The sequence below is a fragment of the Pelobates fuscus genome, chromosome 5 (genome assembly GCF_036172605.1).
Source record: "Pelobates fuscus isolate aPelFus1 chromosome 5, aPelFus1.pri, whole genome shotgun sequence".
Taxonomy (NCBI): domain Eukaryota; kingdom Metazoa; phylum Chordata; class Amphibia; order Anura; family Pelobatidae; genus Pelobates; species Pelobates fuscus.
In genome coordinates, this window is record NC_086321.1 from 223175158 (window position 1) to 223200807 (window position 25650).

The 25650-nt window shown below is 43.7% G+C and overlaps 1 protein-coding gene across 2 annotated transcripts in view; it reads right to left on the reverse strand.

Annotated features, from left to right (window-relative positions):
• Positions 1–22462, reverse strand: part of CFAP95 (cilia and flagella associated protein 95) — a 100112-nt gene extending 77650 nt beyond the window's left edge. For both annotated transcript variants that reach the window (XM_063455053.1, XM_063455052.1), the window contains exon 1: positions 22067–22462. In XM_063455053.1, the coding sequence (XP_063311123.1) occupies positions 22067–22179 (113 nt within the window). In that variant the 5' untranslated portion in view covers positions 22180–22462. The remainder of the gene's footprint in view (positions 1–22066) is intronic.
• Positions 22463–25650: the final 3188 nt, after the last annotated feature.

Sequence of the window (25650 nt, forward strand, 5' to 3'; positions counted from 1 at the left end):
GAAGCTTCTAGAGGGAAAGGCGTTCCTTTTGACCAACAATAAATCATCTCGGGAGTGTATGACTGTGGGGCATCTGGATATGTTTAACCACAACCAGCAAATAGTTCTATGAATATATTTAAGATTGTGGCTGCTCTTGACCCGAAAGTTAAGCAGGAGAAGAAATATATGACTGCTGCCCATAAATGCCCTGTAAGTGCCAGTGTAGGGTGGATGATGGCAGTCTGAAATGCGTTGTGATATCAGTTTTACTTAACCAGGCTTCCCCCGCTGCTTGAGTGATAGCTGTAATGGTATGAACAATGGTGGCATACTGTAATGAAGACTCCTCGGAAGGGTATGAGGGAGTTGAGACTTGGGGTAGCCGAGGCGTGAGGTGCAGATAAGTCTATGATCAGTTACAGTGTGAGGGAAGATTCCCTGTGACAATCCCAATGGGATTGCGCCACGCGGTAAATGGTGTAGATCAGAGAGGCCCAGGTAGAAATCTTTCTGCCATTCTTGGGCCATGAGTGTATTGCTAGCTGTTGGATGCTGCTGTGATGACTGCAAGTTAGGGCATTCTAGATTTCCCCAAAAGTATATGGCAATACCTGTCCGGAAGGCCTTTAAAATCGGAGATTAGGAAATCAACTAAATGTCTGGAAGGGTGATGAGTTAGAAAGTACTGGAAATGCATAATGTTTACAGACGTGAAGTAATGTTCAGGGTACATTTATTGGGACACATGGTTTCATGTGCCCTGACGTATTGGGAACATACCTGCCACAGTCTGCATGCACTGAAACTACTTGTGCCAACATGGAAATTGTTGCAAATCTGGGATTTGCCAAAGAGAATGAGATGACCCAATTTGTCTCTGGTAGTTCTGAGGTGCTAGAGCTTGGAGCCTGAAACGTGATCGTCCGCTGTGTTGGGACAAAATTGTCGTGTGGGACTAGCAACATCCTCTCCAAGTGAAAGATGAAGATAGCCATTATTATATGAACCCACAGTGTGCTAGTACTGGCTTGCTAGCTAAAGCCGCATGGCGAAACAATGAATCCTTTGTTTTGTGACAGGTGAGGCCCTGCTAGTTGCCAAGTGGCTTGAGAGGTTCTACCTATGCAATGACGCGAGGGAATTTTGTGGCCACCAACGTAATGGCAGGATGTTGGCCTCTCGGTGACTGTAACCAGAAAAAAGGGGAGGGGAGTGACAGGTGAGGCCCTCTCTATATACCATGCGAGGCGGCTAGCTCACGATGGGTGTTTGCTTCTGAGCGTTGAGGCGGGGTGTTGGCCTCGCGGGACCACTATACGACAGGCGTAGATGCCAAGAAAGGGAAATACCTATTGGAAACCTATAGTCCCTAATTGCCAGTACGCTATCCAGGGGAAAACAGAAAATTTATGTAAATACCACATAAGCAGGTGTATATACCTGGTAGTATGATTAGATACCCTTACTGGTCGTAAGGGTTATTAATACCTGTGTCCCGGACGGGTAAAACAATGTACGAAAATTGAATATAGACATTTAAAAGCATATATCCATATGTGTGTTATGCATGTTTAATAGAGCAAAGTGCTCCCTCCCAATGTTTATTGTATGCTTGTTAATGCCCCTGTTTGAAGGAAATTAACTTGTCGGGAGTGTTATATCATCTGTGATATGGAATACAACTGTACCCGGAAACATGAGTGTAGTGAACCATGACTGGCTGCTGAATAACCTAATGTGTGAAAGTACGTAATTGGAAGGACTTATATTTTAAGCGTGCAACCATGCAAATATTCCGTAGGAGTCAGTATAAAAGCGAAAATGCTGTAGTTAGTTTGTTTGCTTATGAAGTGAAATAAAGTCTGAGAAGCCTGTAGTATACCGATTGACCAGTAGGGGTCAGCATGTAGGCAAAAATGCAGTGGTTTGTTGGTTTGTACATGAAATGCAATGATGTCTGAGAAGCCTGTAGTACACCGAATGACCGGTAGGGGTCAGTGTGTAGGCACGAATGCAGTGGTTCATTGGTCTGTACATGAAATGCAATAATATCTGAGAAGCCTGTAGTACACTGAATGACCGGTAGGGGTCAGTGTGTAGGTGAAAATTCGGTGGTTCGTTGGTTTGTACATGAAATGCAATAATGTCTGAGAAGCCTGTAGTACACCGAATGACCGGTAAGGGTCAGTGTGTAGGCTCAAATGCAGTGGTTCATTGGTTTGTACATGAAATGCAATAATGTCTGAGAAGCCTGTATTACACCGAATGACCGGTAGGGGTCAGTGTGTAGGTGAAAATTTAGTGGTTTATACATGAAAATGCAAACAACGTCTAAGAAGCCTGTAGTACACCGAAATGCCTGATAGGGGTCAGTGTGTAGGCGAAAATGCAGTAGTTAGTTGGTTTGTACATGAAATGCAATAATGTCTGAGAAGCCTGTAGTACACCAAATGACCGGTAGGGGTCAGTGTGTAGGCGCAAATGCAGTGGCTCGTTGGTTTGTACATGAAATGCAATAATATCTGAGAAGCTTGTAGTACACTGAATGACCGGTAGGGGTCAGTGTGTAGGTGAAAATGCCGTAGTTTATTGGTTTGTACATGAAAATGAAAAACGTCTAAGAAGACTGTAGTACACCGAAATGACCGATAGGGGTCAGTGTGTAGGCGAAAATGCAGTGGTTTATTGGTTTGTACATGAAAATTCAAACATCTAAGAAGCCTGTAGTACACCGAAATGACCGATAGGGGTCAGTGTGTAGGCGAAAATGCAGTAGTTAGTAGGTTTGTACATGAAATGCAATAATGTCTGAGAAGCCTGTAGTACACCGAATGACCGGTAGGGGTCAGTATGTGGGCGAAAATGCAGTGGTTCGTTGGTTTGTACATGAAATGCGATAATGTCTAAGAAGCCTGTAGTACACCCAAAGACCGGTAGGGGACAGTGTGTAGTCGAAAATGTTATTTAGTTTGTAGTTTTAACCGCACAGATGATTTTAACCCAACAGATTTTACATGAACAGCTAGGGGAGTATTAGGTAATGAAATAAACGTGCAAAACGAAAGGAAGTGAGGACCCGTGCTGTGCTGAACGCCGTGGGAACTAATCCTGGTGCGACAGGTGGGTCAACTTACGGTTTGAGAGTCCCTGAGGCACTAAATGGGATGCTGACCGGAAAGAAAGACACTGGATTCACGGAAAGCCCTGCAGCAGGATTCCTGGACACAGCTTGGAGTATGAGACCTCATGGAGCAAAGGTGAAATCAAAATGGCGTCTTGTATGACCTGGAAGTGCTATTCGTCTGACCCCCAAAGGTAAGTAGGGAAAGGGGGAGTCCCTTTTGTAGGTCTATAGCCCCTCCCACAACTTCAGGCCATGCCTTCCAATATATATATATATATATATATATATATATATGTGGTCGTATGCTTCAAGCAGAGTTATAGTAATGGTGGTTTAAGTCGGTTGTGGTGTGCCGGAACCGACGTTCGCGGAAGGCCTGTAAAAGAGGGCACACCAGGATGAATGACTTAATAAAGGGAGAAAGGGAGTGGTAGGTGGGCTGAACCAGGCAGTCTCAGCCCAGAGGAAGGGGAGGTCTGTGTATTTATAGGCCTGGAAACTCCTCCCACAATTACGGGCTTCACCGAACAGCTCAGCCTTCTCATTTGTGGTCGTATACAATAAGTCGAGTTATAGTAATGGTGGTGTAAGTCGCTTGTGGTGTGCCGGAACCGACATTCGGGTAGGCCTGTAAAAGAAGGCAAATAGTTTAACAGTTTATCACTGAATACGTGTTGACATTACATAACCAATACTTAAATGCATATCTCAATTCCCTCTCAGGTTGAGGAATATATATGGCATATGCAGATGACTCTACTGTCCCAACCATTAAATGATATGTACTGGGATATTACTAGAGGTAGTAGGAGCAGCACGTATTCTTTTAGAATTACCTGAAAATGTTAACGGCTGTATTGGAGTAACTTTAAGTGTTGTGAGCTAGTTAAAGGTTGAGGTGGCAATAAAATATGTGAACTCCGCCATGGAATCGAATGAGTATGGTTTGATGATTTGATATGCGGAAATGAGTTAATTGAAAATGGTCAGAGCCCACCGCATGAACAGGTGGCATTCGCAGAGAATGTTGTGTGTGCCAGCAATAAGATCCTGGAATGTAGGGGTTTGATAGGTAATTTGGCTACCGTGGGGAGAGTTCGGAAGAATACGAAAAATTGTGATCGAGTCCCCTCATCGGTTGCTATGTTTTGACAGCCTGGTATGGGTGTGTGAACAAAGTAGAGTTTATGTGATGCTGCCAGCCAGATCTCTTCCCAATCAACCTCATTATTGTTAGTGAGGCAGACTGACCGGTAATTCCCATGCTTCTGATTTACTAAAAGAGGGTAGGTTCAGTGTCACTATGGGAAATGTGTCACGGACCCAGTTAACTATGAAATTGGCTGTATCCCAGTGTGGGTGGCTGTATTAGTCCAGAAATGAGGGACAATGGTGGAGTGAACATGGTTTCCATGCACTGGTGGGATAGAAAGTTTTGCGACATGAACAGGACTGCTCAAGTATATTTCAAATGTTACAGCGCTATTGTTGACAGGTGAACCTGGGAGCAGGTTGAGTGGATAGGAAATGAATGAGCTCCCTTATTTAAGTTGCATGGTAAAGTTCAGAGGGCCAAGGAGAGACTGCAGATCCATATGGGAAACAGGCATCGTTGCCCAGAAAGGATTTTACCTTTCCCTGATACGCTGGACTGAACTGCAATGAAATAAAGTCTAATGTATTTCCAGAAATTAAAATTGGTGTAGGGGCCAAAGGTTGATCGAGACAGCGGCGTTCCAAATTATGTAACAGACACAAAAAGACACAGACTGCTTCAGGGTATGGCATATGTTCCATAATCATTACACTCATGTAGATAATGTACTACTGAGTGACAGTACTGACGTACAAAGAGGAACCTACAGAGAGATTATGCAACTATATCGAATAGTTTGGGCATCCCTCCCCTCCAAACATAAGACGGATGGCAAAGTAGAATGCTCAGTTCACTAAATATCGTGCAAATGCCACTGGGATCGATGCACTGGGAGCAACTTGAAAATGAAGAATATGCCATTTTCCTAGTCAGGCTGCTTCTGTAGCCCTTAAGAAATTCCATAGCCTAATGGTGGGAACTTTAAAGAACAGGTAGCTGATAATAAAATTGAGCAAATATTATTGGGATTCCCATTGATTAGGCTCATATGGTAGGTGCACCCGCAAATAAAGGGGTTGTCAGAAGGGCCCCAGCAAGAAACCAATACTTAATTCTGCCACTAACAGTAATTAAGTTGAATGAGTCTTAACTAGTATATTGGAGATTAGGACAAACCCTAATTATTATTATTATTATTATTATTATTGCCATTTATATAGTGTCAACAGATTGCGTAGCGCTTTACAATAGAGGGGGATTTCACTATAAATAGGACAATTACAAGAAAATTTACAGGAACGATAGTTTGAATTGGACCCTTCTCAAACGAGCTTACAGTCTATAGGAAGTGGGGTGTAAAACACATTCAGACAGGAAATAGCAATCAAATTAGGTGGGAGTGAAGCAGAGCTCAAGGAGAGATTAAAGTGCTGCCCTTTAGGAGAGAGCAAGAGACAGGTATGTGAAGTAGAAGTTATTCTGTGAGGCCATAAGCTTTCCTAAAGAGATGGGTTTTGAGGCACTTCTTAAACGATTGAAGACTAGGGGAGAGTCTGATAGCAGTAGGCAGGCTATTCCATAGGAAGGGAACCGCCTGCGAGAAGTCCTGCAAGCATGAGTTGGCTGTACGGGTGCCAGCAGTTGACAAGAAGGTCACAGGCAGAGCGGAGGGACCAAGAAGGGGCATACCTATGGATCTTTGTGTCAGGGTACCTGTGGTCTCTACCTCCGAAAGAGGTAGAGACTTAGCTGTTCCTCCATCCAGACGGTCTGATGGCTCCCTTCCCCGCGGTCTATCCGGTCATGCTAGGCCGGCCGCGAGGGAGTGACTGCCTTTTACAGCATCTAGGCAGGAAGTAGTCATCAGGACACTCCCCCGGAACAACCTGTCAGTCAATGGCTGCAGGACCAATCAGGACGCCTTGGAGGCGTGGTTACTGCTCTGAACAGGGTATTTAACAGAGCTTCTTTCATTAGCTCATTGCCCTGTCGTGGTTCTAGCTTGTTCTAGTCACTCAGTGCTTGTGTATTCTATTATCCCTTTTGGTTTTGACCCGGCTTGTTTACCTTACTCTGCTTATCTCTGTTACCCTTGATTCGGCTTGTCTCTCGCTTACCTGTCTTCTGTTACCCTCGACCTCGGCTTGTCTTTGACCATTCTATACTGTACTACTTACGTTAGTCCGGCCATTCTAAGGTCCGGTATACGTATCTGGCTACTGTTTGTACTCTGCGTGTTGGATCCCTGTCCCGATCCTGACACTTTGAAGAGATATAAGAGGGTCTATAATTGTTCAGTGCTTTATAGGTATGGGTTAGCACTTTGATTTGTCTACTATAGAATATAGGAAGCCAATGTAAGGACTGACAGAGGGGTGAGGTGTGAGAGGACTGACTAGAGAGGAAAATCAGTCTGGCAGCAGCATTCATTACCGACTGTAGAGGGGCAATACTTTTTTTGGGAAGACCAATTAGGAGAGGGTTACAATAATCCACGCGGGAAATTACTAGAGCATAGACAAGCTCCTTGGTAGCATCTTGTGTAAGAAAGCGGCGGATGTAGGCTATGTTTTTAAGATGGAATCTACAGGATTTGGCAACATACTGGATGTGAGGCTCAAAGGTAAGGCCAGAATCAAGTATGATGCCAAGACAGCGCGCTTGCAATGATGGACTTATGTGGATACCACTAATTTGAAGAGAGAGCGAAAGAGGAGGAAAGACAAGGATCTCAGTTTTAGAGTCATTGAGTTTTAGAAAGCAGGAGGACATCCAGTCAGAGATAGAAGAAAGGCAAGCAGTGACACGCTGCAGGACAGCAGGGGAGAGGTCCAGGGAGGAGAGATATCTGGGTGTCATCAGCGTACAGGTGGTAGTGGAATCCAAGTGAGGTAATAAGTTTGCCAAGAGAGGCAGTATAGAGAGAAAATAGAAGGGGACCAAGGACAGAGCCTTGGGCGAGTCCAACCAAGACAGGACGAGGGGAGGAGATATCATTAGAAAAGGAGACACTGAATGAGCGTTGGGAGAGATAAGAGGAAAACCACGAGTCACCAAGCGATTGAAGAGTTTGAAGAAGGAGAGAATAATCAACAGTGTCGAAGACAGCAGAGAGGTCAAGAAGAATTAGTATGGAGTAGTGGCCTTTCGATTTCGCTGCGATTTCTATTTGTGGTTGAGAAAGAGAAAGGCAGTGTGGGAAGAATTATTTCCTTAGCTGTTCAATCTTGTCGGTAAAGTAACATGCAAAGCTATCGGCTGTAAGGTTAGTTTGGTGGCCTGTTTTGCGTGGGTAAGGGCTGCGTTGTATAAACACAATATGAATCTATAATGGAGAAAGTCTGACTGAGTGCGAGACTTCCTCCAGGAGCGTTCAGCACAACCGGAGCAGCTTTGCAGTTAGCGTGTTGATTTAGTATGCCACAGTTGGGGGCGTGCCCTCCTCAAGGTGAATGTTTGGAGTTGGGCTGCAGTGTTCAAGGCAGAGGAGAGGGTAGTGTTATATGTGGAGATAGCCAGTGAGGGCCAGGAGAGGGAAGGAATGGATAGCAGTTTTGAATCAATATCAGCTGACACCTGCTGGAGGTCAACAGAATTAAGGTTCCTCCTGAGTTGAGGAGGGTTAGGCTGAGGTTGTTGGGTGAGGGGGTACTCGAGAGCAAATGATAAGAGGAGGTGATCAGAAAGAGGAAATGACGAAGTATAATGACGCCTGTGCGGAAACCTACTGTGAAACTTGTATTTAGAAACTCAACTAGAGGAGGGCAAGTGTGAGTTCCGTACGAATACGGAACAGTCAGATTGTACCATCTGTGTTCCCTAGCTTCGAACTACTGACAAGTCTCGAAGCTATGTCCTTCCAAAGGACAGGGGAACTTACTGTACAGATAAAATGTGCTGGATAGCAACTGACGGTATAACTCTGAGGGGATGGAAGTAAGGAGCATGACGTAGGGTACTACATGGAAGGGTAAGACCTCCAAAGTCAGGAGATTCCAAACGTCACTAGTGTCAACAGTTGTTTATAAGGATGAAAGGATGGCAGCCATTATTGGCTACATCCCTGTCATGCTGTCTGCGTTTCCAGCTTGGGTGCCTAGAAACCAGAGTCTATACAGCACATGACCAACATTATGTTAAAAGTACACTTGAGCACAAGCCTGACAGCATTGCAGCACCTCAGCAGGCCAGAAGCAGGCGAAGCGCAGAGGGCACAACGAGCCAGCAAACACCTACCTCTCAGCCGAGCAGAGAACTGGTCTCCAACGTAAAGAGCAGCACAGCCCTGCCGAAAACGCCGCGATACACACCTGACAGCCGGCATGCAGCGGTAGATCGGGAAGCACACAGAGGAAACTGGCGGAGCAGAGACTCACACGGAGGTTTTACCTATGTGGCCCACGGAAATAAACCTGCAGAATCTGGGGATTACACAGGCGAGAACCAGCACCACTGATGAACTGACCTCAACAACCGAACTAGAACGCGGCCGCAAGGGCCTCGAGGTGATCATCTTGCCCCCCACTGCAAAGCTGCAGTTCTGCCCAAAAACCTTTCACTCTTGCCAGCCACCTGACAAAGTAGAACTGTGGCCTGATGTGTTACAATCTGCAGATATGATATGTTAGACACCTACCAATGCTGTGCCCTCAGTCTAACTCAACTCAGCCAGTAAGCCTCTGCCAGCCACATTATTTTGCGTTGTTTTTAGTTTAAACTGTTTTAGCTTATTCTGTTTAGTGAAAGTGACCCAATCATTCCTGCAACAGGGCCCGGTCTCCCAGAGGTAATAACAGCTTGTACTTTATGTCTTCATTAGCCTATTATTACAGCCTGTAACGATGCAAACCATGTCTCAAAGTGAGGTACAATGCTTGGCTATCTCGACATGGTATAATAAGCATATTAAGCTTGTAGGTAAATGCTCGATAACTTACACTCGTCATCCTTGTAACCATGTACCTGCATTTAAGCTAAATGTCAGCTAGACGCTACACATACTAAAATACTTATACTTAGCTTGTTTTCTCTTGTTAACCACCATACAAAAAAATGTGCATTTATGTTATATGCCACAACTGTTATACTCTGTATATGTTGAAACATGCTACTGCTGTTGGGGCATGGCATGAAAGCCTGTTATACTAACTCATGCACAGAAAAATAAAGAATTTAAAAAAAAAAAAAAAAAAAGTACACTTGACCAGGCATGTGCAGAGCCCAGAAAGGGCTTAAACAATGTAAGTAGTGATGGACAGTTAAATAGGATTAATAACTGCAACAGATACATGTTAACCACATGTATAGGCATGACATAAATTTAGACAGCAACATCTAGTCATATAATTATTAAGCAATGTAGGCCTGAATACCCAGATGGCAGACACATAGAATACATATACTGAAGCTTGAAAAGGCCTGGTGAACATAAGTAACAAATGCTGATCTGTTCAAAGCAAATATTAAAAACTAAATATATGGCATAGCATTAATTCAACATTAAAATGCAGGGTGACTAAATTAATTGCATATGATGAAATTTATATGGCCAAATGAGGGCCGAATACAGTAAGCACACTCGCACACTTAGAAATACAGACACACAAACACACTCACAGACATGCACACTCAGACATCAGACACACAAAGACATACAGACACACTCACAAGTCCTCCCTTAGTCTATGAGCGGTGGGTGGAATGCCCCAAAAGACAATGGGTGGGGACCTTTTGCTTCCCCGCCCCAACCGATAAGCGACTGGTGGGGGCTAAATGAAAAAATACCTCTCTCCCCCCCAGGTGACTAGGGGACCCCAAGCCTCTAGTCACCCCCTCATCCTCCCCCCCCCAAAAAAAAAAAGCTCTACCTACCCCCTCACCCTAAAATAGTGAGAGAGGAACAATAAAACTAAATACCTGTAAATAAAAAAAATAAAAAAATACTTACCATTTGAGGTCTTTTTTCTAAAACCTTCTTTTTTCAGCCCCCCCAAAAAACAAATAAAAATCACTAATACCCGTCAAACTTATAAAATAAAATGCCTGAGTGCAAAAGAAAATACTCTGGAAAAAAAATTCCAACGCTAAAAAAAATAATCCATCTTCACCCAGTAAGGGCACCGCGCAGACTGAGCTCCGCAGGGCGCTCTGATTGGTTGGTTTAACCCCTTAAGGACACATGACATGTGTGACATGTCATGATTCCCTTTTATTCCAGAAGTTTGGTCCTTAAGGGGTTAAGCCAACCAATAAGAGTGTTCTGATAGGTAAATAGTGAGTCTTACAGGTAACCAATAAGGTAAGGCTATCACTATTTACCTATCAGTGCACACTTATTGGTTGGCTTAAACCAACCAATCAAAGCGCTCTGAGTCAAATTGCAGGGCGTGAATCAAATGGTAAGAAGTTTTTATTTTATTTATTTAGTTATTTAATTTTATTGTCTCCCCCCCAAAGGTAGGGCTTTATTTAATTTTATTTGGGTGGGAGGGGTGACTAGGGGCTTGGGTACCCCTCGTCACCATTTTAGTTTAGGGCCCCCACCCACCGCTCAATAGGTTCCACCCCCCATTGTCTTTTAGGGCCCCCACCCGCCACTCATGGGTGGGGGCCATGGGAAGGACAATAGGTCTTCCCCATTGTAATTTAGGGTCCCCACGCACTGTTCATTGGTGGGGGAGGACAATAGGTTCCCCCCCCCCCATTGTCCTTTAGGGTCCCCACCCGCTGCTCATGGGTGGGGGCCAAGGGGGACCCTATGTCCCCAGTTTAGTTGAATAGCCCCCACTCGCAGGGCTCAGGGGGACACTATGTCATCATCCCCCGCTAGTTAATAGATGCCCCACCATGGGACCATTTATTAGAGACTGCTCACGGTTTACTAGACATGCCCCTACTCGCGATATAGATTAATTATCAATAGTAAGTAATCTTGATTGGTCTTTCAGGCTCTTAGTAGATAGCTCCCTGATACTGTGGGAATTAGGGAGCCATCTACTAAGCGGTTGCAAGATGCAGCACAGATTGGAATTTCATTCGAATGAAATTTTGAACCGACCTAAAAGTACCGAATGTCATCCTAACATGAATGAACAAACTGTTCTCATTCTGTTAGGACAAAATTCAGTAGTTTCGCCGGCGTTCTGTCTAAATGACAGGACGTTCAGGAATAGTGAAAGCAGGCATTGCGAGATCACGGAGGAAAGGGTGAGTATTGTGGAAAAATTTTCTCTGACCAACTTGAGCTGGTCAGGCGTAGGAAATATACATAAGACAAAATAGTCCCTACTTTGCCTTATGTTTTAAAGAAAACTAGAGTAGACAGGAAGAAATGAAGAACAGATCCTGAGAGAGGAAGAGAAGAGGAAGCGGTTAAGGAGAGATAGGTTCGGCAAGACAGTGCCACTTTAAAATCACTTTATCTACCTATTTTTTGGGGGGCAGATGGGGCACCTTAGAATTTTGTGGCTACAGGCACCCCCACATTTAAATCCGGTCCAACCATTGACACAAAGCACTGTGCCTAGTACTGATAACAGTGTTATTGTTATACTTGATTTTCAGCATTACAGGGATCCACTGTAATGCTGGAAACAGCCAGCAGGTGTTGGATAATTACTGCTCTTTACTGTTTTAACTAGGAAATCCATTTGCTGATATTAATACTGATATTAGCAAAGGGCTACCTTAGGGTTAGGGGTAGGTTTTAAGGGAGGTTATGGGAGCGATTGCTGTTGAGTTAACCCCTTAAGGACCAAACTTCTGGAATAAAAGGGAATCATGACATGTCACACATGTCATGTGTCCTTAAGGGGTTAAGGTTTATATATAATGTTAATGTTGAGTTAGTGTTAAAGCTGTTCTAGAGTTAGCGATAGTGTAGGGTTTAGTTTAGATTAAAGGTTAGGGCAGGTATACGGTTAGAGGTAATGTAAGTGTAGGTTTATGGGTAGGGTTGGTATAGCGTTAGGGTGTGGTTGTCATAGGGTTAATTTTAAAGGGTTACATTTTAGAGTTAGGAATATTATGTTATTTATATAGCGCCAACAAATTCCGCAGCGCTTTACAGTGCGTGGACGAACAAACATGTAGTAGTAACCAGACAAGTTGGACACACAGGAGAAGAGGGGTTGAGGGCCCTGCTCAATGAGCTTACATGCTAGAGCAGGGGTGGGCAATCTTTGGCCCTCCAGATGTTTTGGACTACATCTCCCATAACACTCTTAGGGCCATAATGCTAGAAAAGCATCAAGGGAGATGTAGTCCATAACACCTGGAGGGCCAAAGATTGCCCACCCCTGTGCTAGAGGGAGTAGGGTAAAGTTACACAAACGGTAAGGATAGTATTAGACTAATGACAGTTGCAAGAAAGTCAGGAGCTATTAACAGTTTAATTGATACGCTTTTATGAAGAAGTGTGTTTTTAATGATTTTTATGAAGGAGTGGAGACTGGCAATCCTAACAATAAAGTATCCTTCTGCCTCCGCACTCTTCCCCCCAGTTTCCCCTTCATCAATGAAAGTGTTAAATAACCCTTTAAACACTTACGCGATTTAAGCGCCGAGGTCCCTAAGTGACAGCCACTAGAGGCGGTCTTAACCCTGCAATATTATTTATTTGTTTAAAAAATATTTTACCAGGAAAGATACATTGAGATTTCTCTCGTTTTCAAGTATGTCCTGGGACAATAAATCATTGCATTGTTACAATTAGGGTACAATAAAATACAAAAACAATATTAATACACAATAAATATAAAATTTAACATAGAACAGGTAGGACATATATAATCAACCATGACAGGTGCATTCTGTTTTGAGGTATGTAGAGAGGGATCTCTTAAAGGACTTTAGGCTTAGGGAAGATTTTAAATTGTGAGGGAGGTAGTTCCATAATTTCGGTGCTCTGTAGGAGAAGGAGGATCGGGCTGCTTTTTTTTGTATTGAGGTAGACTAAGTAAAGTGTTGGTACTGGATCGGAGGTTATAGGAAGTGGGAACAGCCGGGGAAAGCATTGTGTTCAGGTAGGGTGGGAGTTTCCCAGAAAAGCTCTTAAAACACAAGGCTGGAAAGATGAAGAGTGCGTCTGGATTCCAGTGACAGCCAGTTTAGTTATTTTAGCATGTCACAATGGTGGGTCCTGTAATTACATTGTAGCACAAATCGGCAGAACGAGTTATACAATGTGTTGAGTTTATTAATGTGGGATTGCGATGCAGATGCATATACTACATCCCCATAATCAATGATTGGCATCAGCATTTGCTGTACAATCTTTTCCTTTACTGAAGGGCTTAGGCAGGATTTGTTTCTATACAGGGCACCTAGTTTTGGATAAAGTTTAGATGCAAGCTTTTCTATGTGCAGGCCAAAAGATAGATTGGGGTCTAACATCATACCCAAGTATTTGAAAGAGTAGACTGCGGTCAGTGTGCCATTTGAATTTGTTTTGATGGATAGGTGGGAATTGTGTAATTTATGTAATTTAGGTACTGTTCCAAAGATCATTGTGACAGTTTTGTCAGTGTTCAGGAAGAGTTTGTTTTTTGCGATCCACTTTTCTACCTCTGCAAACTGGTCTTGGAGCACAGCCTTAAGCTGCGGTAGATCGGAATTGCTCGCATAGATTACCGTGTCATCTGCGTACATGTGTACATTTGAGGATTTGCAGACATTAGGCAGATCATTTATAAATAATGTAAATAGTAGGGGGGCCGAGAATGGAACCTTGAGGAACACCACACGTAACTGGGAGAGGGAGGGAGTCACTGTCAGAAATGTACACATATTGCGAGCGATCTGATACATACGATCGAAACCAGTTTAGCGAATAATCACCAATACCTGAGTTTTTGAGTTTGTGCAGTAGAATGTCGTGGTCTACTGTGTCAAAGGCCTTTGCAAAATCAAGGAAAATAGCTCCAGTTAGGTCTCCTTGTTCCATGCCAGCTGGATGTCATTGCAAACTTTTAAGAGGACAGTTGTAGTGGAGTGATTCTGGCGAAAGCCCGATTGATCAGGGGTCAGATAGTTTGATTGTTGGTAGTACACACATAGTTGCGTATGGACACATTTTTCTAAGATTTTTGACAATACCGGGAGCAATGATATAGGGCGATAGTTAGAAACCAAAGTAGTGTAACCACTTTTATGGATAGGCACTACTCTCGCAGTCTTCCAAAGTTTGGGTATGTATCAAGACATCAAGGATTCGTTAATTAGAGTTGCGACGGGTTTAGCAATTGCCGGCGTACTGAGCTTCAACAGCATTGCTGGGATTTGATCAGGTCCGGACTAGTTTTTCATTTTTAGATTATTAAGATGTTTTTCAATTACTCTAACAGGTAAAGGTCTAAAAATTAACTTGTCTATATTGGGACTTTGCAAATTTAGTGGGACCTGATCCACATTTGTAGTTTCAGGATGCGTGTCATGTATTAGCTTGGCAATCAAGGCAGTAGAGCATCCTACAAAATAATTGTTAAAGGCATTTGCTACATCTAAGGGAAGTTGCAGGGTTTGGTTATCCACTTTGACAGTGGAGGGTTGGGAGTGGATTGGGGGAGTTAGTAGTTTATTTATGACTTCCCAAAAGTTTCTAGGGTTTGAGATGGTGTTGTTCAGATTGTCATAGAAATATTGGGCCTTGGCCAATTTTGTCTGTTTTGTGCATATATTTCGCCATTATCTATACGCACAGTGATCATGCATAGAGCCAGTACGCTTAAACTTTGACCACAAAGAATCCCGAAACTGGTACATTTGGATGAGGTCAGCAGTGATCCACTTCATATGTGCTCCTTTTACCCTCACCTTACGCAGCGGGGCATGCAAATTCCAAATTCGTAGGAGTTCAGACTGAAAGAATTCAACAGCACAATCTAGATCTGGGATAATGTTTAACCCCTTAAGGACACATGACATGTGTGACATGTCATGATTCCCTTTTATTCCAGAAGTTTGGTCCTTAAGGGGTTAATCTGTGCCATGGGAGGTTCTTGATGTCCTTTAGAAAGGATTCAAGATTAAATTTTTTGAAGGACCTAGTTATTTTAACCTTGGGAGAGGATTTAATAGCCTTTATTTTGCGCACACAGTACACTAAACAGTGATCACTGAAAGTGTTTGGGAGAACACCGGCCTCCTGGATTCTATCAGGAGAAGTGGAGAGAATCAAATCTAGCAGGGTATGGTTATGGCTTTTAATGTTTATGCGAGTTGGGTAGGGGATTAATTGTATTAGCTGCAAAGTCTTAAACAGCGTGCAAGAACTATTATTTTTAGGATTCAGCCAATCAATATTAACCCCTTAAGGACCGGACTGTTTTTGCGATGTTGTACATTTGCGACCAGGCATCTTTTTACACTTTTGTGGTGTTTGTGTTTAGCTGTAATTTTCCGCTCTCTCATTTACTGTTCCCATACAAATTATATATTGTTTTTTTCAGGACAAAAGGGGCTTTCTTTACATACCATTATTTATATAATCTCATGTAATTTAATTTTAAAAAAAATGAAAAAATATGATGAAAAATTGAAAAAAATACATGTTTTTTGACTTTTATGTGAAAAATCTTTTACTCATCTACAAAAGCGAATGAAAAAAACTGCTAAATAGATTCAAAATTTTGTCCTGAGTTTAAAAATACCCAGTGTTTACATGCTTTTTGCTATTTTTTTTGCATGTTATAGGGCTATAAGTACAAGTAGGATATTGCGGTTTCAAAACATACATTTTTAAAATGTATCAATAGTGACATTGTAACACTATTATCTGTCATAAATCGCTGAATAACACCCCACATGTACATATTTTTTTTAAAGCAGACAACCCAGGGTATTCAATATGGGGTATGTCCAGACTTTTTTAGTAGCCACTTAGTCGCAAACACTGGCCAAAGTTAGCGATCATATTTGTTTGTGTGTGAAAAAAGTAAAAAACTAAATTGAACGCTAATTTTGGCCAGTGTTTGTGACTAAGTGGTTACTAAAAAAGACTGGACATACCCCATTTCCAATACCTTGGGTTGTCTTCTTTTGCAAATGGTATGCCATCATGGGGGTAATTCTCATTCCTGGGCTACCATACGCTCTCAAAGGCAACGTAACCAACCTGGCCATTTTCAATGTAAAAATATTTGACCCATATATTTGACCCTGTAACTTTCAAAAACGCTATAAAACCTGTACATGGGGGGTACTTTTATACTCAGGAGACTTTGCTGAACACAAATATTAGTGTTTCAAAACTGGAAAATGTATCACAACAATTATATCATCAGTAAAAGTGCTGTTTGTGTGTGAAAAATGCAAAAAAAGTCACTTTCACTGACAATATCATCGCTGTGATATGTTTTACTGTTTTGAATCACTAATATTTGTGTTCAGCAAAGTCTCCCGAGTAAAACAGTACCCCCCATGTACAGGTTTTAGGGTGTCGTAGAACGTTACAGGGTAAAATACAGTGCTAGCAAATTAAATTCTCTGCAATTTCGGCGTGGGTTGGCAGGCAGGTCCCTCAAATTGCAATTAATAAAATTACTTAATTATGTAAAAATATTACATAAATACGCACGTAGAATTTAAATATATATGCATATTTATATATTTGAAGTCTACATGTATATTTATATAATTATTTATGTAATTTTGTATATGGACATATGAATAGTTCGTATTCTTTTTATTTATTTATATATACATAGATATATATACAATTTCATTCTAAGTGTATTTTGATATAAATATATATATATTAATATCAAAATACAGTTAGAATAAAATTTCGTATAGATATATAATTTTTTTTTAAATTTGTATTATTATTTTTATTTTTTTAATTTAATTTAATTTACTTATTATTTGTATTTTATAATAATATATATATACAATATATATAGTTATTATATATATTATATATATATGTGTGTGTGTAATTTCATAATACGTGTATTTTTATATTAATATATGTACATATTAATATAAAAATAAACTTAGCATGACATTATATATATGATATATAGACATATTATATAGGTATAATATATGTCTATATATCATATATATATACACATATATAATAATATTTTTTTTTTATTCACTATAAATTTAATTTTTTTTTGATTTTACACTGGCAGGGAGACTGCCTGTCAGCACAGACAGTCCCCCTGCAGGCAGATACTTGGACACCTATTGTGACCATGTGGTCGCCCTGTTGGGCGATCACATGGCCACAGGGGTCCTAATCCGCCATGGGGAGACTGTCTGGGCTGCAGGCAGTCTCCCCACAATGGGAGCAACGCCGATCGCCGCCGGGGGAACGACGGCGATCGGGTAAGTACCTCTTAAATTTAGGACGGTTCAGGACCGTCGTCGGTCGGCAACGCAAAAATGCCGATGACGGTCCTGAACCGTCTAGCGTCGTTAAGGGGTTAAAATCTCCAAAGACCAACAGTTCACTTTTAGGGTTTTGAGCTATGGTTTCACTAAGGAGATGGGCTATGTCAGAAAGGGAATGCACAGGGGAGCTAGGTGGGCGGTAGATTCCATGGGCGTAGGAACCCAAAAAAATCTGGGGGGGATAGCATTTTTACTCGCCGGGTATATTCTTATTCCGTAAACTAGGAGTTGTTTATCCCATTGTACAGCGCTACGGAATTTGCAGTCGCTATATAAATGATTAAATAATAACAACATTAAAGGGTCACCACAGGGAAGGGGTTTTACTTACCCGGATACAGCGCCGGGATCCTCCTGATTAGAACCACCCCTACCCTTCCCATGAATATTAGAACCACCCCTACCCCTTCCATGCACAAAAGAACTCCACCTACCCCTTCCACGCACATTAACTCCCTACCCCTTCCATGCATATTAGTACCCCCCTAACCCCTTCCATGCATATTAGAACCCACTCTACCTCTTCCATTCATATTAGTACTCCCCTAACCCCTTCCAATAATTTTTCTACCTACCCCCTCCTCCCATCCATATTAGTAGCCCCCCTAAACCCTTCCAATTATTTTTCTACCTACCCCTCTCCCCTATCCTTATTAGTAGCCCCTCTAACCCTTTCCAATTATTTTTCTGCCATGTTAACTAACGCCAGTGCTGGAGTGCCTACATTAAAAGGCCTGCAGGGACAGGCTATAGACACCAGAACCACTACACTAAGCTGCAGTGCTTCTGGGGACTATAGTGTTTCTTTAATGTGAGGTAAATTAGAGATTAGTGCAACGAATAATATGCTAGATTGCCTACTTACAACCAGATGAGGATGATGATGGGCTCTAGCTGCAGTCTGGCTCCACTGGTCTGGTGTAGAACAGGCTCTCTGGAGGCTGTTTGTAACTGTGGTCACAAAAATCAATGTTCTGTGAGAACGGGAAGCAGCTCCATTTTTTGGGGGTCCTTTACACAGCTCAAGGTCTGGATCCCAGGGTCCACCTTCATGTTCCACCAATGAGTTTGTTCACAGGGGGTGGAGTGTGTAGGGGATGTCCTGATATGTGTGTAAGGAATGCATTGTGTGAATCTGTGTTTGTATGTGTAAGGGCTGCAAGGTGTGATTCTGTGTATGTACGGGATGCAGTGTGTGCGTCTGTAAGGGGTGCATTGAGTGTATGTACGGGGTGCATTGAGTGTGTAAGGTTGCATGATTGTGTGAGTGTGTGTGTGTGTGTGCACGGGGTGCATTGAGTGTGTGTAAGGATGAATTGTGTGTTTCTGTGTGTGTAAGGGTGGTATGATTGTGTGATTGTGTGTGTGTGTGTGTGTGGTGGATGTCAATCTCTCTCCCTCCCTTGTCACTCTTTCTCCCCCCCCCTCCCTGCTTCTTTCTCCCCCCCCTCCCTCCCTGCTTCTTTCTCCCCCCCCCCTCCCTCCCTGCTTCTTTCTCCCCCCCTCCCTCCCTGCTTCTTTCTCCCCCCCTCCCTCCCTGCTTCTTTCTCCCCCCCTCCCTCCCTGCTTCCTTCTCCCCCCCCTCCTTCCCTGCTTCCTTCTCCCCCCCCTCCCTCCCTGCTTCCTTCTCCCCCCCCTCCCTCCCTGCTTCCTTCTCCCCCCCTCCCTCCCTGCTTCTTTCTCCCCCCCCCCTCCCTGCTTCTTTCTCCCCCCCCTCCCTCCCTGCTTCTTTCTCCCCCCCCTCCCTCCCTGCTTCTTTCTTCCCCCCTCCCTCCCTGCTTCTTTCTCCCCCCCTCCCTCCCTGCTTCTTTCTCCCCCCCTCCCTCCCTGCTTCTTTCTCCCCCCCCTCCCTGCTTCTTTCTCCCCCCCCCCTCCCTGCTTCTTTCTCCCCCCCTCCCTGCTTCTTTCTCCCCCCCTCCCTCCCTGCTTCTTTCTCCCCCCCTCCCTGCTTCTTTCTCCCCCCCCTCCCTGCTTCTTTCTCCCCCCCTCCCTGCTTCTTTCTCCCCCCCTCCCTGCTTCTTTCTCCCCCCCTCCCTGCTTCTTTCTCCCCCCCCTCCCTGCTTCTTTCTCCCCCCTCCCTGCTTCTTTCTCCCCCCCTCCCTGCTTCTTTCTCCCCCCCCTGCTTCTTTCTCCCCCCCTCCCTGCTTCTTTCCCCCCTCCCTGCTTCTTTCCCCCCTCCCTGCTTCTTTCTCCCCCCTCCCTGCTTCTTTCCCCCCCTCCCTGTTTCTTTATTTCCCCACCCTCCCTCCCTGTTTCTTTATTTCCCCTCCCTCCCTGTTTCTTTATTCCCCCCCTTCCCCCCCCTGTTTCTTTATTTCCCCTTCCTCCCTCCCTCCCTGTTTCTTTATTTCCCCTCCCTCCCTGTTTCTTTATTCCCCCCCTCCCCCCTCCCTCCCTGTTTCTTTATTCCCCCCCTCCCTGTTTCTTTATTCCCCCCCTCTCCCTGTTTCTTTATTCCCCCCCCCTCCCCTCCCTGTTTCTTTATTTCCCCTTCCTCCCTCCCTCCCTGTTTCTTTATTCCCCCCCCCTCCCTCTTCCCCCCTTCCTGTTTCTTTCTCTCCCTCCCTCCCCTACCTATGATGTAGCGTGGCCGAGCGCTGTATAGTCCGCCGGTACAGGTAGCTTTTGTTTCCTGTACCCGGCGGACTAACAGGAAGTGCACACTCAGTGTGCACTTCCTGTTAGTCCGGCCGGGTACAGGAGACAGATGCTCCCTGTACCGGCGGACTATACAGCGCTCGGCTACGCTACAGTGAAGGAGTGACAGGAGGGAGCGCTGAGCGCTTCCCTCCTGTCAGCTCCTCTCTTCATGCTGCGCCCGGGCGGTGCGCTCTCATGGACGCACCAGCCCGGGCAAAGCTGCAGCCGCCTGAGGCTATCTGCAGAGCGCTCGGGCGGCTGCAGCATCAGGGGGGGGGCGGCGGAGCTGGGGGGGATTTCCCCATACCTGTCCCCCCCGCATGATTTGCTGGGGGGGATGCGTCCCCCCCATCCCCCCCGGTTCCTACGCCCATGGTAGATTCCTGCAACAATGATTGATTTACTGCACGGGATCTCAATTGTGCCAGAAAGGAAATCAAAGGAGGCAGGAGGACTAAGGTTTTGTAAATGAGTAAACTTTATGGAATTGTCAACATAAATAACAATGCCTCCTCCTCTCTTTGCTCTGTCATTTCTAAAACATGAATACCCCTCCCTGTATTGCAATGGCGGTGTCTGGTATTTTAGTCGTTAACCAATCTTTTACATTGCAGTGCCAATGGGATGAAGTGGTCTGGGTGCCTATATTCAGGGCCGCCATCAGGGCATGACAACCATAACGGTTGTCATGGGCCCGGCGGTCCTGGGAGCCCCGAGCCCCACATTCATTATGTGCACATATATATCTATATCTATCGATTTTCGCTATATATATGTGCACAGAGGGCCCCCTGCTACCTGTACAATGAAGAGGGGGCCCAGCAGCACACTCTGTCCTCCTTTCCAGCTGCTCTCTGTCTAACTTTCCTGCACCCTGCGGCCGCCAGAGCATTGCCACGGGTTACTATGGCAATGCTCCGCACAGCACGCAGACCTGTCTCGTGAGAGTTAGTCAGAGAGGAGCTGGAAAGGAAGACAGTGTGTGCTGCTGGGCCCCCTCTTCAATGTACCACGGCTGGCTCCCTCCACCATGCCACTGGACCAACAGGGAATGCGATCTCCCCCCCTCCCTGGCACGGTAAGAACCAGGGAGGGGGGAATAAAATTTAAATATACACAAATAATAAAAAAAAAAAAAAAAAAAAAAACTCTCCTCCCCCCTATTTTACACACACACTGAATCCTTACAAGCACACTCTGCACTACACACACACACTACATTCACTAAACACACTCTGCACTACACTCACTAAACACACTTTGCACTACACATACACTACATTCACTAAACACACTCTGCACTACACACACACTAAACACACGTTACTCTACACACACACACACTACATTCACTATACACATTTTGCTCTACACACACACACACACACTACATTCACTATACACACTACATTCACTATACACATTTTGCACTACACACACACACACACTACATTCACTATACACATTTTGCACTACACACACACTACATTCACTAAACACACTTTGCACTCACTACACACTACATTTACTAAACACACTCTGCTATGTTTACAGCAGGCAGGGTTAACCCTAGATGGACCTGGCACCCAGACCACTTCATTGAGCTGCAGTGGTCTGGGTGCCTATAGTGGTCCTTTAAGTGAAGCATTTCTAAGCTGTATATTATATTTGAGACGGTTTAGGGCGGTTATATAAGCTGTACTCTCTTTGAGCCTATTGTTCAAGGATGGTTCTGGCTCCATTCTGATATAAATAGGCGGATAGTAACTAATCACTAAGAATAAAGAACAGTATAAAGCAGACCAGCTTAGTGTGTGACTGCTTACCAGCCGGTGACATAGGTAGGTCTGCCATAGTGCATGTGATTGGAGCGCAGATACAGGGAGCCTTTGGTCTCCAATAACTCGTTGTTGGCGGCTTCATCCATTAGATACATCATGGTCAGTTCACTATGGGGTGACCCACACACACCCCGGACTGCACCGCTCTGTCACTCAGAACACAGCTTCAAACTTTACACTGCGAGTAATCCTCCGCGCATCACAAAATAGTGCCTTCAGGGAACTCCGTTGTTATTACGTCAGCCGTTTTAAACGGTCACAGAGAGGACAGAGCGCACTTTGATGGTGACGAGCGGATCGACTTGATATCACGGGAGCTCTATACTGACCGATACAGGACACCCAGCGCGCCTTCATACGGGGAGTCAGTCCGGTCACCATGGAAACGCACCACGCTAACAGGCGGAGAGCTTCCTGGATCAGTCCGCAGAGCTGCCCTGTGTCAGTGACTGAGGGAACAGGTTGCGGGGAGTGAGTGAGTGAGTTAGTGTTCGATACCATGGGAGGCTGAGCGAGTAAGAAAGTAACAATGTGGGCTAATATTGGAAATACACCTCATTTCCTGGGTATACACCGCTCAGATTGCTTGGTGAGTTGTAGTGGGATTTCAGACATCACCCACTGGCTTTGTGTTACACCATCAGATCCTGTTTGCCCTAAAGGTCTGCTTATTGTCCTGCCTTCTGGAGCTGGCATTGGGTAACAGCATCAGGAGTAGATTCATACTTTTAGTGTGCACAAATCACAGAAATAACAATTCATAAAAATCAAGGCAAAAAACTGGACCCTCCAGACCATTATACATGTTACTACTACTAAGGTACAGAATCTGAACAACTGTGCCAATTAGATGTGTTTATAGAATTGTGTGAAGACTTTTTCATTCAATTAGGAAGAGACACAGTATTTTAAATAAAAAAAAATGTATCAGTATAGTTAAAGTGAATATGTTGTTCAGATAAACAATTTACAGAAAGAAGAGAAAGGACACAACAGCCAATGGAAGAAAGTAAATAAATAAATAGATACAATCCTACATTGGGGTTGGTAAGGGTTGCAGGGTATAAGGGCATAACCCGTGGGATATAATATAGAAAAGAAGAAGGCTGACAGAAAGGGATTACAAAGCAGGTCCTCCCAATCGTCAGTCTCAATACCCCTGAATAGAATAGTCCATAGTAGTGGCTAGGAATTGCCGGTATGGAACATACATGCAAAATATGAAAAATAATAAATTTTTATTAGTCCCTTCAAGGGAAGAAAAACACGATAAGGTATAAAGTAAAGTAAAATAAATTAAATAGTGTATATACAGTGTTAAAAGTGTATATACAGTGAGCAAAAAGTGACAGAGTAGGGATCCTCTATCAAAAGGTGACCTCACAGCAAACCTTGTTATCAAGAGATATATATATAGATTGCAACAATATTTCAGACGCTATAAGTAGCTATTAATCTGTATCTAGGGAAGGACAGTGGTGTCACCCTAGTAACGTTACAAAATAGCGGAGTCGCTAGAGAGGAATGACAACGTAAACCTCCCCTCACAAGGTGTACTAAGACAATAGGGTGTAGTAATTGGAAAAAATATATGATTTAGACCGGCACCCTAAAGGCTGGCCCCAGATAATAGAGCTGATTAGCATAAGTACCTCCTTTGTACAATAGCAGACAGTGGACCCCTAATATAGATAACCCACTGGCTGTAAATAGAGGGTAGAGCTTAGCATCCCATGCAGTGGGACTGCAGTGACGAGAGCCTGCAAAAAAATTGGTGGCTCCTAATGTTCCGTCACTTAAGGCATATAGCTCAGAACGCAAAAAACATAGACTAAAGTCCTAATATAGAGTATAAGTCTAAAGGATAGAACGATGAGTAACACCCCATCAGAGAACCAAACAAATACTCAACAGGAGTTCTTGACAAAGGCGCAAGGTTAAGCGCCGAAACGCGCGTTGAGCGAATACCGGGACCATTTGGTCCGAGATTCAATTAGGGATCTCTCTATCTACTACTAGCACTATGGAAGCTTTTTACCTCTTAACGATAGGAATCGATGTCTAGTCAGCACTAGCCAGTACCGGGACCTTTGGGGTCCGAGCTTTGTTTAAACAGACGTTAGCAGTAGTTATAAGAGAATGTATGCCTCTCAAATATAGGATTCTGGGCTCAGCCAGCACTTGCCTCACTCTGCTAATATAGCACCCAGACTGCCTACCTTAGCTCCTATCATATATTTTTTAAGCAGGGAGCTCTCTTTAGCTTAGCTCGTTAATAGACCAGTCCTGTTGAGTACTTGTTTGGTCCTCTGATGGGGTGCTATTCAAATATAGGATTCTGGGCTCAGCCAGCACTTGCCTCACTCTGCTAACATAGCACCCAGACTGCCTACCTTAGCTCCTATCATATATATTGTAAGCAGGGAGCTCTCTTTAGCTTAGCTCGTTAATAGACCAGTCCTGTTGAGTATTTGTTTGGTTCTCTGATGGGGTGTTACTCATCGTTCTATCCTTTAGACTTATACTCTATATTAGGACTTTAGTCTATGTTTTTTGCGTTCTGAGCTATATGCCTTAAGTGACGGAACATTAGGAGCCACCAATTTTTTTGCAGGCTCTCGTCACTGCAGTCCCACTGCATGGGATGCTAAGCTCTACCCTCTATTTACAGCCAGTGGGTTATCTATATTAGGGGTCCACTGTCTGCTATTGTACAAAGGAGGTACTTATGCTAATCAGCTCTATTATCTGGGGCCAGCCTTTAGGGTGCCGGTCTAAATCATATATTTTTTCCAATTACTACACCCTATTGTCTTAGTACACCTTGTGAGGGGAGGTTTATGTTGTCATTCCTCTCTAGCGACTCCGCTATTTTGTAACGTTACTAGGGTGACACCACTGTCCTTCCCTAGATACAGATTAATAGCTACTTATAGCGTCTGAAATATTGTTGCAATCTATATATATATCTCTTGATAACAAGGTTTGCTGTGAGGTCACCTTTTGATAGAGGATCCCTACTCTGTCACTTTTTGCTCACTGTATATACACTTTTAACACTGTATATACACTATTTAATTTATTTTACTTTACTTTATACCTTATCGTGTTTTTCTTCCCTTGAAGGGACTAATAAAAATTTATTATTTTTCATATTTTGCATGTATGTTCCATACCGGCAATTCCTAGCCACTACTATGGACTATTCTATTCAGGGGTATTGAGACTGACGATTGGGAGGACCTGCTTTGTAATCCCTTTCTGTCAGCCTTCTTCTTTTCTAATTTACAGAAAGAAGTTCACCTGAAAATAAATGCAGCAAATTGGATTCACGGGCCATCACACATTTGGTTGCTTTGAAAAACTTGCAGATAGTTACATAGGCTGAAAAGAGACTTGCGTCCATCAAGTTCAGCCTTCCTCACATTTGTTTCTTGCTGTTGATCCAAAAGAAGGCAAAAAAAACCCAGTTTGAAGCACTTCCAATTTTGCAACAAGCTAGTAAAAAAATTCCTTCTTGACCCCCAAAATAGCAGTCAGATTTATCCTTGGATCAAGCAGTTATTACC